The sequence below is a fragment of the Dipodomys ordii genome, unplaced genomic scaffold, assembly GCF_000151885.1.
Source record: "Dipodomys ordii isolate 6190 unplaced genomic scaffold, Dord_2.0 Scaffold74, whole genome shotgun sequence".
In the NCBI taxonomy this organism is placed as follows: Eukaryota; Metazoa; Chordata; class Mammalia; order Rodentia; family Heteromyidae; genus Dipodomys; species Dipodomys ordii.
Window position 1 is genome coordinate 1,937,035 of NW_012267290.1, and position 16,219 is coordinate 1,953,253.

Sequence of the window (16,219 nt, forward strand, 5' to 3'; positions counted from 1 at the left end):
TTCTCTCTGGAAGTCTGAGTGAGGGGTACAAAGCACGGAGCTGGCCTGGGGCTCTGACGCTCAGGGCAGGAATGGAGCAAAGCCAGATCTGGGCGTGGCCTGCTGCACTGACCGCAGTGAAAGTCAGCGCTGTGTCTCCCAAGGCCCGTGGCCATCTCTGCACCTCGGGCTTTGGCCACTAAGCAGACGCTTCCAAGTGGATAGATGCATGATCACTTAGAAACACTCAGACATGGCTGACCCTGGATTATCTCACTGCTCCCGGCTCCAGGGGCCTGGCTGGACCAGGGGCAAGGCCGATGCTTCCCTGGGGAGGCTGGGGTCCGCATGAGTCCCCGGGGTGCAGGCTCTCAGAACCTGACTTGGTGCGCAAGAAGCAGACACGGCAGATGGCTTGTCCTTCTGTGTTCATGAGCAGCTTCCCCCCCCACCCCCTCACCCCCGCCCCATCCTCAGCCCTCCCCCAGACCTGGCAGAGCCTCCAAGATGACTGACAGACTGTCACTTTCTCAGGGCCCAACAGGAAGTAATGGCGCTGCTCACGTGAGTGGCCGGGGAGACATCCTGAAGCCTGACGCCCTCACTTCCTGGTTCTGGAAAATCACTTTGCTTCTGTGGACTTAGAATCCCTTTTCCCTGACCAGCCCGCTCGCTCGCTACCTCGTATGACCCAACTAGGGCCTCAAAAGTCAAAGCCCACAGGCATTGGCTCCAGGTGAGCGCTTGCCTCACAGGCACAGGAGACTGGGTTCCATTCCGGAAGAAGAAGAAGAAGGAGAAGGAGAGGGAGGAGGAGGAGGAGGAGGAGGGGGAGGAGAAGGGGGAGGAGGAAGAAGAGAAGGAGGAAGAGAAGGAGGTGGAAGAGGGAAGAGAGGAAGGAAGGGAGGGAGGGAAAGAGGGAGGAGAGGAGAAGGGAAGGAGGGGGAAAGAGGAGGAAGAAGAACAAGAACAACAACAACAATGAGAAGGAGGGAGAAGGAAGGAGAAGAAAGAAAGGAAGGAAGAAGAAAGAGGAAGAAAGAAGAAAGGAAGGAAGGAGAAGAAAGAAAAGAGAAGGAAAGAAAGAAAGAAAGACATATGGAAAGGAAGGAAGGAAGGAAGGAAGGAAGGAAGGAAGGAAGGAAGGAAGGAAGGGATGGATGCAGTAGGCGCTGGTTGGCATGAGGACTCCATGAGGGAATTCTCATTCGCATACTTCCAATATGATTGCTGCTGCTCCAACAATCATCTCTGGTTGGGAGAAAGAAAGGGAAAAAGGATGTCCTTCCCGGACCCTGGGGAAGGGATCCCGAGATGGCACACGGGGCCACTCCAGATCTGCCCTAACACGATGCAGAACACACAATCTTGCACAGTCCATTGCTGGTCTCCAGGCCTCCTCAGATTCACTTGCACTTGTTCTGGCTGCCTGTGGAGATGGGGTGTCTAGGTATGATGGGATATCTGGGTATAACAAGCTAGTTGGGGTATACAGAGAGGAGTACGGACTGGGCAGGGAGGTAATGTGGTGAAATTCAGAGGTGCTGGGGTGGCAGGAAGGAGCTTTCAAGGATGGCTGGGCAGACAGGGCCATAGTGGAGCCAGGCAGCGGGGTGAGGGGTCACGGTCACTGGGGAGTGGGAAAAGGGGTGTCCTGGGAGGAACCATCAGCAGCCCCAGCTCTCCTACTGGGGCTCTGGACAGAACCTGTCACACAGGGGAGAGATGTACTTGTCCCCTGGAGTGTCTTGTAGGTACCAGAGTCTCCTGGCACAAAGGAGGGTAAAGCTAGACACTCCCAGTCCAAGCATGTGGAGTTCAGGAGCCACACTGGAGGCCTCCCTATGGAGCTGCACACAAAAGTGATGGTACAAGATATACAGTCACGAGCCAGGCACACGTGGCTCACGCCTGTCATCCTAGCCACTCAGGAGGCTGAGATCTGAGGATCGCGGTTCAAACCATCCTGGGCAGGAAAGTCCATGAGACTCTTATCTCCAATAAACCACCAGAAAACCAGAAGGGGTGCTGTGGCTCAATTGGTAGAGCCCAACCTTGAGCTGAAGAGCTGAGGGACAGTGCCCAGGCCCAGAGTTCAAGTCCCATGACCAACAAAAAAGAAAAAGAAAAAAAGAAATGCAGTCACGAAGCCAGGTACCAGTAGCTCATGCCTGCGATCCTAGCTACTCGGGAGGCTGAGATCTGAAGAACACAGTTCAAAGCCAGCCTGGACAGGAAAGTCTGTGAGAGACTCTTCTCTCCAATTAACCACCAGAAAACCAGAAATGATGCTGTGGCTCAAGTGGTAGAGTGCTCACCTTGAGCTGAAGAGCTCAGGGACAGTACCCAGGCCCAGAGTTCAAGTCCAGTGATAGAAAGAAAGAAAGAGAGAGAGAGAGAGAGAGAGAGGAAGAAAGAGAAAGAGAGAGAGAGGAAGAAAGAGAAAGAGAGAAAGAGAGAGAGAGAAAGGAAGGAAGGAAGGAAGGAAGGAAGAAAGAAAGAAAAAGAAAGAAAGAAAGAAAGAAAGAAAGGCAGTCACAGATGACCAGCCCATGTTGTGGAAGGTGGCAGACTAAGGGAAGGATATGACAACAAGCAAGTCTTCACAGAGACAAGTCCTGGCATTTGGAAGGGAGACAAGGCTCCAATCAGGAGTGTAGGCTGTGGGGAGACATTCAACATGTGTGCATGTGTGTATGCATGTGTGTGGGTGCATGTGTGTGCATGCATGCGTGTATGTGTGCGTGTGTGTGTGTGAATGAATGAATGAATGCCCACTGCCTGATGGAGAACTGAATCTTACAGAGGCTGAAAGACAGGAAAGGAACAGAGGTTCCTTTGAGGACAACCCAGAGAGGCAGAGGTTGAGCAGCTGGTGACCTAACAAAGCCTCTGGCCCAGCAGGGATTCCAGAAGCTGAGGCCGGCCTTGCCAGGTCTCCTAGCAACTAGACGCTGGATGTGGGGCCATGGCGCTCCTGACACCTCAGGGTGTAAAGGAAGTCTTCCAGTTTCAGGTGAGGAGAGAAGGGATTTGAAGAGGAGCTTTGCTCTTGTGGCTACAAGGAGTGGGGGTAACGGTGCCTCCTCGGCAGGCATTGGGCCTGCCAGCCGTGTCTCTGCAGACAGCCCAGAGGCCACATGGACCACGGTGGCTAAAGTCCCCGGGCCCAGTGGGTGCTTTTGGCCTGTGGACAGTCCTAGGAATGGCAAAGCCTGCCCTGGGAGAGGAAGAACTGGGCCACCAAGGTGGGGTGAGGGGCTCCTCCTTATTTGAGGGCTAGAGGGAAGAGCTGGGACCCAGAGGAGACCAGGGGAGTCTCTGGGGTCAGACAGGGTTCTGGACCCCCAGGCCTGTCTGGGTGGAGAAAGGCCCCGTGTGTGTTGGGCCTCCATGTCCCCCCATGCCTTTCTTACCCCCTTTAGGCAGAATTTTCTTCCCCTACATGATTGGTCATCTCTAAGAGTCCTTATGTGAGGACTGTAGAACACCAAGTCAAGGGGCCCTGGCTTGTACGGGGGAATCCATCCATCTCTTCCCAGCCTACTGCCACCAAACAACTCAAAGCACCGCCTTACCCAGCCTCTGCTCCATCACCAAGCATTGACTCTCTAAGTGTGAACTTTATCATTAACTCAATAGAGCAGCGAGATAAAGTCCATTTCAGAGAGAAATCCAATTTTTGGTTTAGGGAAAAGAATAGAGATCCTCATTTAGAACCAAGGCCGCCTGGAGGTACATAAACCTGGGAAATCTCGGAGAAAATCCAAATTTTGGTTTAGAGAAACAAGAAGATATCCTAATTCAGAACTCGTGGAAACTCGGGAAACTCTCAGAGAAAAGAGGAATGCTAGGGGACTCAAGTCCCAGAAAGAGGGCAGGTGGTGTCGAAACCAAAGCCTAATTCTTCCAAGATGACCTCCCACTTCTGGTTACTCTTGGGGCTCAGACATGGCCCCCAATAGTGTCTCATTTCCTTTTGTGCCAAGCAGAAACGTGAAGGCCGGGAGCACCTTCGGAAGCTCCTGAACTGGGAGGAGTTTGATGAGCTCAGGGATGCGCGCAGGAGCATTCTGCTGGACACCCTGTACGAGAGCGTCATCTTCGCTGTGGGGAAGGGCTTCCCGTGGGTCGAAGTGGTGCAGGTGGTCAAGTTCACAGAAGAGCTTCTCAGGGAAACCGAAGGTACAGACCCCAAGGGTGGGAGCCTGCAAAGCCAGATCACTCCAGAAACCACCCCCCAACATTTTCTCCCTCCCCGCTTGAACCTCTTTGTGGACATGTGCTGAGGTAGCAGTCTGTTCCCAGTATGGGTCCGTGGAGGTCAGTTCTCAGCTGACCAAGGCCAAGAACAGGGTAGGTGGTTGGGCAGTCTCTCCTCCAACCTTCCCGGGGCTTTCAGCAGGAAGGGGGTCCTGCAGCATCCGAGTCCACGGGCACCCGTGAAGGTACAGGACTTCACAGTCATTTGCGCTGATGCTGTCTGGTTCTTGCTCCCATCTTCCTTCCCTCCTGCCCTCTCTCTGGACACTGAGCCATCCCGTTCACAAGTTTTCCCTCATCCCTTCATCTGAAATCCTGTGACTCACACTGGGCACACACTCTAAGGCGGAGCAAGCTCCTGGATGGGTCTCGCAGGCTGGGAACTTTGCCATCCAGGTTCATCAATTCTAGAAGCATGGGGAATCCTGTTCATATAAGATTGTATCATCAGTAAATAGGTGTAATTTGACCTCTTCCTTTCTTTATTGAAGCCCTTTTATTTCCTCCTATTGCTCTATCTAGAAATCCTAGTACTAAGACGGGAAAGATTAGATATGCTTGTCTTGGAATTGGTTTCAGTTTTTCACCATTTAGTGTGATGTTGGCTTTAGGTTTGTCTTAACCAGCTTTTATTATGCTAAAGTACATTTTTCTCTTTTCCTAGCTTTTTCAAAGTTTTTATCTGTCAAAGACTTTTTCTGCATCAATTGAGATGTCCATGTGATGCTTGCCTTGAATCTGTTTATTTGCTATATTACCTTTTTAAATTTATGTTTGTTGAACCAACCTTGCATACCTGGAATGGCACAAATTTAGTCATTTTGGGTGATCCTGTGTCTTCAGTTAGCAAGATTGAAGATTTTCATCAAAGAGATTGGTGAATATTTTGGGATGAGGGTAATAATGGCTTCATAAAGTGAGTTCAGTTGTGAACCTTCCCTTTCTGTTAATGGAAACACTTTGAGAAGTATTGATTCTTTTTTAAAGGTCTTATAGAAGTAGCTCAGCTGTGAATGTCAGATCCTGAGATTTTCTTTATTGGGACAATCTTGATTACTGTTCAAATCTCATCAACTGTTATGGATGTACATAGATGATTTATATCCTCTTGAATATCTAGATATACATCTATTTCCACTAGATCTCTAATTTATTTGAGTGAAGGTTTGTGAAGTACTGCCGCACAATCTTCTGGATTTTGCTTGTAATTTTGTAGTATCACTATTTTTATCCATAATTTTATTTATATGGATTATTTCCCTTTTCCTTTATGTCAGATTGACCAAGGTTTTATATTTTTATATATATTTTTTAAACTCAGGGCATGATCACAGTCCCTGAGGTTTTTGGTCAAGGCTGATGTACTACCACTTGAACTACAGCTCCTCTTCCAGCTTTTTTTTAGGGGGGGTGTGATTAATTGGAGATGAGAGTCTTATGGACTTTCCTGCCCATGTTGGCTTTGAACCACTATCCTCAAATCTTAACCACCTAAGTAGCTAGGATTACAGGTATGAGCCATCAGCACCTGGCAGTGTTTATGTTTTTAAAGAACCAACTTTTTGTTTTATTGATTCCTTAGTTTAGTTTCTATTTTATTGACTTTTGCTCTAATATTTATTATTTCTTTCCATTTATTATTTCTTAGATTTGAGTTTAGCTAGTTCTTGTTTTTCTAAGAGCTTGAGGTGCATCTTCAAGTATTGCAACCTCTGCCTTATTAAGGTAAGTGTTCATAGTTATAAACTTTTCTTTTAAAACTATTCTTGTTGTGTGTCTCATTCTGATAGATTGTGTTTTCTTTCTTTCTTTCTTTCTCTCTCTCTTTCTTTCCTTTCTTTCTTTCTTTCTTTGTCTGTTGGTCGTGGGGCTTGAACTCTGGGCTTAGGTGATGTCCTTGCACTCTTCAGCTCAAGGTGAGCACTCTACTGCCTGAGCCACAGCACCACTTCTGGTTTTCTAGTGGTTTTATTAGATATAAGAGTTTCATAGACTCTTATATCTCAGATCTCAGCCTCCTGAGTAGCTAGGATTACAGGCATGAGCTACCAGTGCCTGGATGTTTTCATTTTTTTAACTATACTCTAGAAACGTCTGAACTTACTCCTTTATCTCTTCAATGGTCCATTGACTATTCAATAATATGCAGTTGAGACTTCATGAGTTTGAATGTTTTTGTGATTTCATTATTGTTGCTGTTTTGTTGATGCTGGCTTCTAGTTTAACTCAATTATGGTCTGACACAATATGCTTTTCTTATACTTGTTGATACTTTCTATATGTCCTAGAATATGATCTGTTTTTCATAATGTTCCATGAGATACTGAGAAGAATGTGTATTTTGTGATTGCTAGGTGAAATACTCTGTTAAGTCCATGGTGTTATTTTATCCTAGGATTTCTTTATTGAATTTTTTGCCTGAGTGACCTATTGGTAAAAGTTGGGCTTTAAGTCTCCAGCTAGCATTTTGTTGGGGGGAGGGTCTGTGTGTGTTTAAGTACAATAGTATTTAACAAAGTTGAGTGCCCTGACATTTGATTCATGTGTTAAGAGTTATTATGACATCTTGATGGAGAGTTACCTTTAGTATGAATTGACCTCATTTGCTTCTTCTGACTAATTTTGATATGTCGGATGTAAATACTGCTATTTCAACCTATTTCTGGGGTCTGTTCACTTGCAAGATTTCTTTTCCAACCTTTTTTCCTAAAGCAGTGTTTGCTTTTGTCAGATTAGATGAGTGTTTTCTTTGTCGATAACAGATGGCTGTCTTGTTTTTCGTCTAACCATTCTATGTCTTTTGATTAGACAACTGAGTCCATTTTGATATTGAGTGTTCAAATGATATTTTTCCAGTTCTACTGTTATATTCTTTTCTTTTATGCTTATGTACTCTCCTGGTGGAATTTGTTTTCTCTACTCCTTTCATGTTTGTGTTGATGTTCTGTGTGTGTGTGTGATGTTATTGAGCATCTCTTCCACAGGACTAACTTAGTGGGGATAAATTGTTTAGTTTGGAATGCTTTATTTGCCCTTCTCTTATGAATGATAGCGTCACTAAGTAGAGTATTCTGGGTTGGTGGTGGTTAATTTCAGAGAACACAGAATTTGAAGCCCTTCATGCTCATGGGTTTCTCTTGAGGAACCCATTATTTCTCATAGGGTTTTCTGTCTTAATTCTTAGCACTTTCAGGATTCTTCCGTTGGTCTTTGTGCTTCACTGTGTTTTAACTATAAAGTGTTGTGGGGAAATTCTTTTCTGGCCCTGGTCTGTTTGGTGTTCTAGAAGTCCCTTGTACATGGAAAGCCTCCCTTTTTCAAGCCTTAGAACGTATTCTGCCATTTGTTAATATAATTCCTATGTCTTTAGCTGTCATTTCCTCACCTTCATCTATGTCCAGCCTATTTAAGTTTGGTCTTTTAATTGAGTCCTGCGGTTCTGAATATTTCTTTGATTTTTTTCCTACTTTTTTGACTGTACTCTTAATCTTCAAGCCCTGTAAATATTTTTCCCTATTATCTACTGTTTTGGGAAGATGTTCCACTTTATTTTTCATCTCAAAGACTTCAGTTTATTTGATAGGCTTTCTGTTTAGGAAAGTTCAGTGCAAAGAAAGCGGGTGGAAGGGGGGGAAGGGAAGAAAAAGTTCAGAAGTTCAGTGCTTTCCCCCCACTCTGAAAGGGGAAGTTTGCCCAGGATGCTCTGTGAGGCACCCGCCCAACTCAGAATTAGGTATGCTGTCGTTTTCTAGTCCATGTGGCTGGTTCATCTCACAGAGCTATGCATTCCTTTTGCCTTGAGCTAGCATAGGGCTCAGGTGCTGTCTGCAGTTCCCATTTTGCCCTGGGTCTCAGGACACAGATGCAACCAGGTCTGTTGTTCTATATATTCTTTAACTGTTTTGCTGGTACTTCTGTGCATGACTCTCATCAGGAGAAAAGTTGAAAAGAGTTAAAGGGGAAAAAAAGGATTCTGGTGGGACCTTCCCTCCTACCAGAGGGCTTTGTCCTTTTCTAGCTCAGTGTAACTAATGTTTTCCCCTTTCTTCATGTTTAAGATTCAGTAATTTTGACTTCAACTAGTCTCAGTCTGCATACACTTTGTCTGGCCTCCTCACCTAAGCTGGACTTTCCATTCTTAAGCCTTGAGCCTCCAGTTGTCCTCAGATACAGAGGACAGGTAGCCATCGACAACCTTCCATTTTGAGAACCACCTACTCTGCTATGCAGACTAAATTCCTCCCATGGTCCTCACCTGGGCAGCGAGGGAGGCTCAACCACAAAGAAACTTGAACTTGTTAGGCTCTGCACCTGTTCATTTTTTTCCTCAGTGCCAGATGATGGCATGATGCATAGTAGATAAGGAGGGAAGGAAAGAAGAAAGGAAGACAAGAAGTAGGGAAGGAAGGAAGGAAGAAAGAAAGAAGGGAGGGATGGAGGGAGGGAAGGAGGGAAGAATAAAGGAAGATGAGAAGGAAGGAAGGAAGATAGAAAGGGAGGGAGAGGATGGAGGGAAGGAAGGAAGGAGGGAGGGAGGGAGCCGGAAGGAAGGAAAGAAAAAGGAAGGAGGGAGGGAGGGAAGAAAGGAAGTGAGGAAGGAAGGAAGGAAGGAGGGAGAGAAGAAAGAAAAGAAAGGAAAGAAAGAAAGGAAGAAAGAAAGAAAGGTGTTCCAGTGCCCCTTGGGCAGTGCTCAGGAGTCTGCACTGTCCTGGTTTCTCTGTGGTGTTTGTGCACTGACTGGGTCAGAGGTAGCAGAGAGGCTGTTGAGACGGCAGACCCCCACAGCCTCCTGTGTTATTGCTAAATTGAAGATGCTGGTATACCTCTCAGCCTTCGCTTCCAGTCTGGAAAATAATGCAGTAACAGCTCCAATTTAAGAGACTTGACAGGACTCTGTGAGAGAGCACTTGTAACATGCACAGTGGGTGAATGATGCCTAGCAAGTGCTGGTCAGTATTTACTGCCCTGTGTCTACCACCATGGAAGTGACACGGGCCAGACCACAGATGCTCACAGTCCAAGATAAGGAGCTAGATGTGACTATCGCTTGTCTTCTCTTCATATACAAGTGGGTGCCAATCATGAATCAACAGAAGGGAGACTAAGCAGCCTCTGGGAATCTTGTAATCCAACTACCCAGTGGCATGACCCTGGCACTACGATGGGTACACGTGTGCAGATGCATCCCTGCCCACAACTACATGAGCAGTGGAAGGCATTCACTGCACAGCTTAGAGCACCCGGGCAGAAAAGGGTAGCACACTTGAGAGAAGCCATAGGCCAAGTCCCAGGCCTCCCCATCTGCATCCGGCCCCGCCCTCCTGAACAAGTACCTGTCACAAGTGTGGGGAGCACAGGTCCGATCCGTGAGCGTTTCTGCTGGCTGCGCCTCTTCTTGGCAGGTGCTTCTCCGAGAATACCTGGCTGTGGCTAATCTGGGCTAAGGATGGTTGAGTTCTGTTTGCGCACCGGATAACGATGCTGGCAGGCAGCACTTAAGGAGGGTCATGTTTGCACAATAGTGATTCAGAGCTCAGCCCGGACGGCTGCCAGCCCAGCTTATCTCCTTACCCGATCCTGCCCGGCACAGGGAGGGAAAGTGGGGCCCTTTATTCAAAAGCATAAGTCCATTCCATCCTGGCAAAGGGATCGCAGAATCTTCTGACATCACTTCTGGGCCAAAAGAAAAAAAGTTCTCTTCTTGGCACCTACTCGGCCAGCCTCAAGGAAGTTCTGGGCAGAGCATACCAGCTGTCCCTTTGGGGCCAGGGCTCCTGGTGGGAAGAAACCACAGTAAAGACCAAACTTTTCATCCCTTACGTGGGAAGGGGAGGGGGAGGGGGAATCCAGGAGGCCCTGCATGGGGAGAGGGGGAGGGGGTAGACAGCCTCTCCGTCTCCTGTCTGCTCATCTGTGGGGTCTCCCCCCACACAACCACCTCCACTGCCGTGCCGCTTCGGCCTCTCCCCATTGGCACAAGTGGGCACTGACCCCTTGGTCCATCCGGTGCTGTGGGTTAGGAAACCGCCCTACCCTGCTGCCTGGCCACCAAATCCGGGGGCTAGCAGGAAGACAGCCTTAAGGACGGGTTGGTGGGGGCTGGCCAGTTTGTCATGGCCCTGGTGTTTGTAGTTGTACCTACAGCCACTCCTAGTTCTCCAGGAAATGTCACTCAGGCCACCACAGGATGGGAAGACAGCCACCTGCCTACCCGTCATAGCCCTGGCCTGGCACTGTGATTCACCAGTCCTTGCACAGCTCTGCCTTCCAGAATGTTCCTGGCCTGGGGTCTATCAGCCACAACATAGCAGTGAGCCCCCAGCACCCAAGGACCAGCCCAGAAAAACAAAAGATGAAACAAACAAAAAGCACACCCCGCAGCATGGGGTGGGACCTCCTCCCAGGCTGACCAGACAGCCTCAGCCCAGGCCCGGAGGGAGTCTTTGGGTAAAACTTGACTGAAGTTCGCCTGTGAGAGCCCTGTGAGAACAGTTCTGGGCCTCAGCGCATGGCGATCAGCTCTCAGATTCTTCCTTGGTGTCACTAAATGCCACAGGCCTGGAGCGTTAACTAGATACGGGTCCTCAAGGTTCTGGAGGCAGGGCGTCTGAGACAGGCATCGCGGCGCCGGCTCCCGAGGCCTCTCTCCTTAGCTCGAAGATCGCGTCTCCTCCCTCTTTACCCACCTGTTCGCCCCCACGTCTCAAACAGGAGGATTTCATTTAGTCCGTTACCTCTAAGGCCCCATCTTCAAATGCAGTCACGTGTTGAGGTGCTGGTGATTAGGACTTCAACCTGAGGATTCGGGGGTAGGAAGGGCACATTCAGCACCTCCTCCCCTCCCCGCCTCCTCCGGGCAGTGAAGTCACAGCTACCCAGGCAAGGCCATGTGACTAAGTCATCAGACATCCACAGCAGGCCACGGAAGCATCTGTAATGGTCCTTCTAGCCTGGTGTCAGGCTGTACTGAAAGGCGTGGCACTGAGGCCTAGAGAGGTCAGTGCCCCCCCAGCCCCCAAGGCCACGCCTGCTGCAAGCAGTGTGTGGATTTGAACCCAGGTCTGTCTGCAGAGCACATACACACCAGCCTACCTTTTGACCCTGCACTGGTGGACTGGGGGGATGTGCGGATCTGAGAGGCAGGGGCCCCTGTGGAGAAGAGAGCACTGGGAGGGCCAGGTGTGAGGCTAGGCATCGCAGGAAGGCCCCAGTGGAGAGGCCAGAGTGATGTGTGCCCATCAGCTGACGCGTCTGGCCTGGACATACCACCTGGCTGTGGGCAGATATTCGGGTTCCCTGTGGCCCATTGTGGGTCCCTGCTCATGTCCTCCCTCAGCCGGCTGGACGTGTGGGTCAGCCAGAGAGGAGGAGGAAGTACGTGCAGTAGCTGACCCCTGGCGCGTGCTCTCATGTCTGGGGTGACAATGAGCATGGCAGCTTGTGGAATCCTAGAGTGCAAGGGCCGGAGCGGGAGTCTGCTCTGCAGCCCACTCAGAACACAATTCTGCTCTCCCGGCCTCTGGTGAACATCTTGTCCCGTGTCAGATGGCCCACTCCAGGAGTCCATGGCTCTTGGTTCTGGGATGTTCTTCCTGTCAAATCTCTCTTTTCAAGCGTTCTGTCTGTGGTCCCAATGTGGCCGGGTGCAGCTTCAGCTATGTTCAGTGTGTCGCAGGCTGTCCTAAGATCCTCAGGAGTGAGGTCACTGGTCCTTCCCAAGGAGGAAGAGGACCTGATAGGCCAAAACAGACAGTTCCCGGACCCCTCTCCCCCCTCCACAGGTGGCTGTGCCACTGCCCTCCCCCCGCCCCCCTCCCCCAGGGGGTGTTCATGTGGGACAGGCAAGGCTGTGCCGGGACTGCGGCAGCAAAGGTGGAGCTGCTCAGGGCAATTATCCCAAACTCCCACCCATCCCCAGGCCAGGGGCGGTGCAGCCCACGCGTCAGTGCCTTGCTTTCTGAACAGGAAGCGACGATGTGCCTACAGCTCAGCCCAGGTGTGCGTGAGGCAGAACTGTGGGAACTCAAACCGAGGACAGTGAGATCACAGCCCCGGCTCCGGGAGGGAGAGGGCGTTCGTTCAGCAGCCCTTGCTGAAGAGCAGGAAGGGCCCGGGGCAGCGCCGAGAGGCAGGATGGAGCCGGACAGGGTGGCAGGCTGCCTGCAGTGCCTCAAACCTCCAAACCCTCCAGAACCAGACACTCAGATTTGGGGAAACTTAGCCACAATGCACCCTGGTCAGGTTCTTTCTCCTCAAAGCCATAACAGGGGCGATTAGAGCATCTGTGGAGGAAACTGGTGCTTCTAGGGTCTTCCACCAGTGCCCATCTGGAAGGAGCAGACCCTCTTCCCATTTCTAACACACACACACACACACACACACACACACACACACACCCTGCTCTCACCTCCCCGCTTCCCCTGGGTTGGCAAAAGTCTCGCGCGCTCTGTGGTGCAGCCCTCTGCCTTCTGCCTGCTGGAGCCTCTGGCACCGTCATCTGAAGAGCCACCCCCGCGCTTCCCTCCTCCACTCCCAGCGGAGCCCTGTCCTCTGCAGGTGCTGGCCTCCAGGGACTTGGGGACCATCTTCAGGAAGTTCCCAACAGCCAAGGCAAATGAAGGCCACTCCCTGTTGTTGCAGAGCGATGTGCAGGCACAGATCTGCGGCCCTGGCAGTGGCTGCTCCTGGAACTTAATCCCTGCCCGCTGAGTCACTGGGATGCAGGGAGCACACTCCGGGCCAAGACAGTGTCTCAGGAGCCAGGTGTTGGCTGAGCTGTGCTGAACTCAGACTGGTCAAAGCAGTCTCCAAGGGTGGAAGTTCAAGTTCAGCCAGGGCTGCTTCCTGTTGAGCCAGCACAAACCCACCACTGTGGTGTTTCATTACGTCCTAGGCTGGGGTGGCAGCACTGAAAGCACTTGACATGTTTCTAGAATAGTCCAGATGACTGCCTCCAAGACTTCTTGATTCAAGTCTGGGCTCTGCGCAGGCTGGCCTGGGTGAAAGAGACAAGATGTGCCCATTGGTATGGAGGAGCTGACATTAACCCCATACCCTGCCAGGAGAAGGGAGAAGCAAGGTGCTTTCTTGCAAGTCTGACTTCTAGAAGCCTGGTGAAGGTCTGATGAGTCACCTCGTGAAGTTCACCCACAGTTACCTCACAGGGCTTTAATGGTCAGAGACCAGGACCTTATGGCTGCCGACAGTGCCACCCTGACAGACGGTCCCTGCTCTCCTCTGAGCAACCTCCAACCCACCTGTCCACGTGCTTCTCACCTTGCCACTGAGGGCTCCGAAGTTCCACCGAAGTTCTCAATTTGGAGAAATCTGATGATCTCACACGCACATTCTACCCAGAAAGAAAGCAATCTAGACGCAAAATTGTGACCATTCTGGGGTTCCCAGGCAGTCCCGAAGCCTATCCTTGGATGTCCTGGGGTCCCCAGGTGAAGTCCAAAGCTTTCACATGGCCAACAGACCCTTCCTGAGCTCAAACTGCAGAACCCAAGCCTATTCATCTACAGCTCAGTCTCCCTGCACCTACTTGGCCTCCCAGAAACTCACTGAGCATGCGCTTCCCTAGCCATGCCCACTCCAGTCACCCCCATCCCTGGGTATCTTCTGCCACCCTTGGAAGTCTTCCTCCTCGGCCCCAGCATCCTCAATTTCAGGACCACTTCCCTCCTGCCCAGCCTTCCAAACCCAGATCCCCACCCAGCAGCACCTACCCACCCCTTGGGCTTGTTTTTTTTAACCCCTCTACACGTCTGTGCTTTTCTCACCCTGTGCCTCGACACAGATCTCATCTATTAAAGACATCTTTGCTCTTGGTTAGTGACTTTGTGCCATGAATGTCCTAAAATTAGCCCAGACTGCCTACTGGCATTTTGAACCAGCCCCCTCCAAAGCCTAAAAGAACAAAATGCCAACCAGCCTGAGGCTTACCCCAATGCAGGAAGGGCCCCAGAAGCTGGTAGGGGTCTGGGGACCCACGTCTTCTGGCTCTGACCCAAAACACAAGGTGGCAATTTCCAGAGCACCCCCACACACACCTGGGAAGCAGCATTTGCCTTTCGAATCGATGGGATATCTGCTGCTTACAAAGCTCTGGGTGACTCTGGGTAAGAGCCACAGTCTAGGGGCTCCCATGGGGCATAAGCTGTCCCCTACCACCATGGGCACGGGCCGCCACTTAAAACCCAGTGAGAGATTCGCTGCCGAGGAACAGGCTTTGTTGAGCAGGGCTGGTCTTCAGAGGCCCAACCCTCTTCTCAGTCGAGGCTAGGGCCCTTCCATCCTTGGGGACCAGAAGGTCTCTATTCCCACGCACAGTGGATATGGAGCTGCGGTGAGGGCACTTTCCACAGCCGGTGGGGGAAGCTGTCACCCCTCCTGCGGTGGCCAGTGGGGCTTGGGGTGCTGGCATGGGGGAGTGGCAGAGTCCATGGCAGATCTGGGGACAGTGTGCACGTGGGTGGCCAGCGGGGCTTGGGGTGCTGGCATGGGGGGAGTGGCAGAGTCCACGGCGGATCTGGGGACAGTGTGCACGTGGGTGGCCAGTGAGCTTGGGGTGCTGGCATGGGGGGAGTGGCAGAGTCCACGGTGGATCTGGGGACAGTGTGCACGTGGGTGGCCAGTGAGCTTGGGGTGCTGGCATTGGGGTGGCAGAGTCCATGCTGGATCTGGGGACAGTGTGTACATGGGTGGCCAGTGGGGCTTGGGGTGCTGGCATGGGGGGGGGTGGCAGAGTCCACAGCGGATCTGAGGACAGTGTGCACGTGGGTGGCCAGCGGGGCTTGGGATACTGGCATGGGGGGAGTGGCAGAGTCCACGGTGGATCTGGGGACAGTGTGCACGTGGGTGGCCAGCGGGGCTTGGGGTGCTGGCATGGGGGGGTGGCAGAGTCCACGGTGGATCTGGGGACAGTGTGCACGTGGGTGGCCAGTGGACTTGGGGTGCTGGCATGGGTGGTGGCAGAGTCCACAGCGGATCTGAGGACAGTGTGCACGTGGGTGGCCAGCGGGGCTTGGGGTGCTGGCATGGGGGGGTGGCAGAGTCCATGCTGGATCTGGGGACAGTGTGTACATGGGGGGGTGCTGGCATGGGTGGTGGCAGAGTCCACAGCGGATCTGAGGACAGTGTGCACGTGGGTGGCCAGCGGGGCTTGGGGTGCTGGCATGGGGGGGTGGCAGAGTCCATGCTGGATCTGGGGACAGTGTGTACATGGGTGGCCAGCGGGGCTTGGGATGCTGGCATGGGGTGGTGGCAGAGTCCACGGCGGATCTGCGGACAGTGTGTACATGGGTGGCCAGCGGGGCTTGGGGTGCTGGCATGGGGTGGTGGCAGAGTCCACGGCGGATCTGGGGACAGTGTGCACGTGGGTGGCCAGTGGACTTGGGGTGCTAGCATGGGGGGGTGGCAGAGTCCACGGCGGATCTGGGGACAGTGTGCACGTGGGTGGCCAGTGGGCTTGGGGTGCTGGCATGGGGGGAGTGGCAGAGTCCACAGCGGATCTGAGGACAGTGTGCACGTGGGTGGCCAGTGGGCTTGGGGAGCTGGCATGGGGGGTGGCAGAGTCCATGGCGGATCTGAGGACAGTGTGTGTGTGGACTTGGGGTGCTGGCATGGGGGGGTGGCAGGGTCCACGGTGGATCTGGGGACAGTGTGCACGTGGGTGGACAGCGGGGCTTGGGGTGCTGGCATGGGGGGGTGGCAGAGTCCATGCTGGATCTGGGGACAGTGTGTACATGGGTGGCCAGTGGGGCTTGGGATGCTGGCATGGGGGGGTGACAGTCCACGACGGATCTGGGGACAGTGTGCACGTGGGTAGCCAGTGGGCTTGGGGTGCTGGCATGGGGGGTGGCAGAATCCACAGCAGATCTGGGGACAGTGTGCACGTGGGTGGCCAGTGGGCTTGGGGAGCTGGCATGGGGGGTGGCAGAGTCCATGGCGGATCTGAGGACAGTGTGTGTGTGGA

At 52.0% G+C, this 16,219-nt stretch overlaps 1 protein-coding gene across 2 annotated transcripts in view; it reads left to right on the top strand.

Moving 5' to 3' along the window:
* Positions 1-2,947: 2,947 nt before the first annotated feature.
* LOC105991584 (chromosome unknown open reading frame, human C8orf74) overlaps positions 2,948-16,219 on the top strand; it is a 17,084-nt gene continuing 3,812 nt past the window's right edge. For both annotated transcript variants that reach the window (XM_013024238.1, XM_013024239.1), the window contains exons 1-2: positions 2,948-2,995; positions 3,972-4,164. In XM_013024238.1, coding sequence (XP_012879692.1) covers positions 2,948-2,995; positions 3,972-4,164 — 241 coding nt within the window. The remainder of the gene's footprint in view (positions 2,996-3,971; positions 4,165-16,219) is intronic.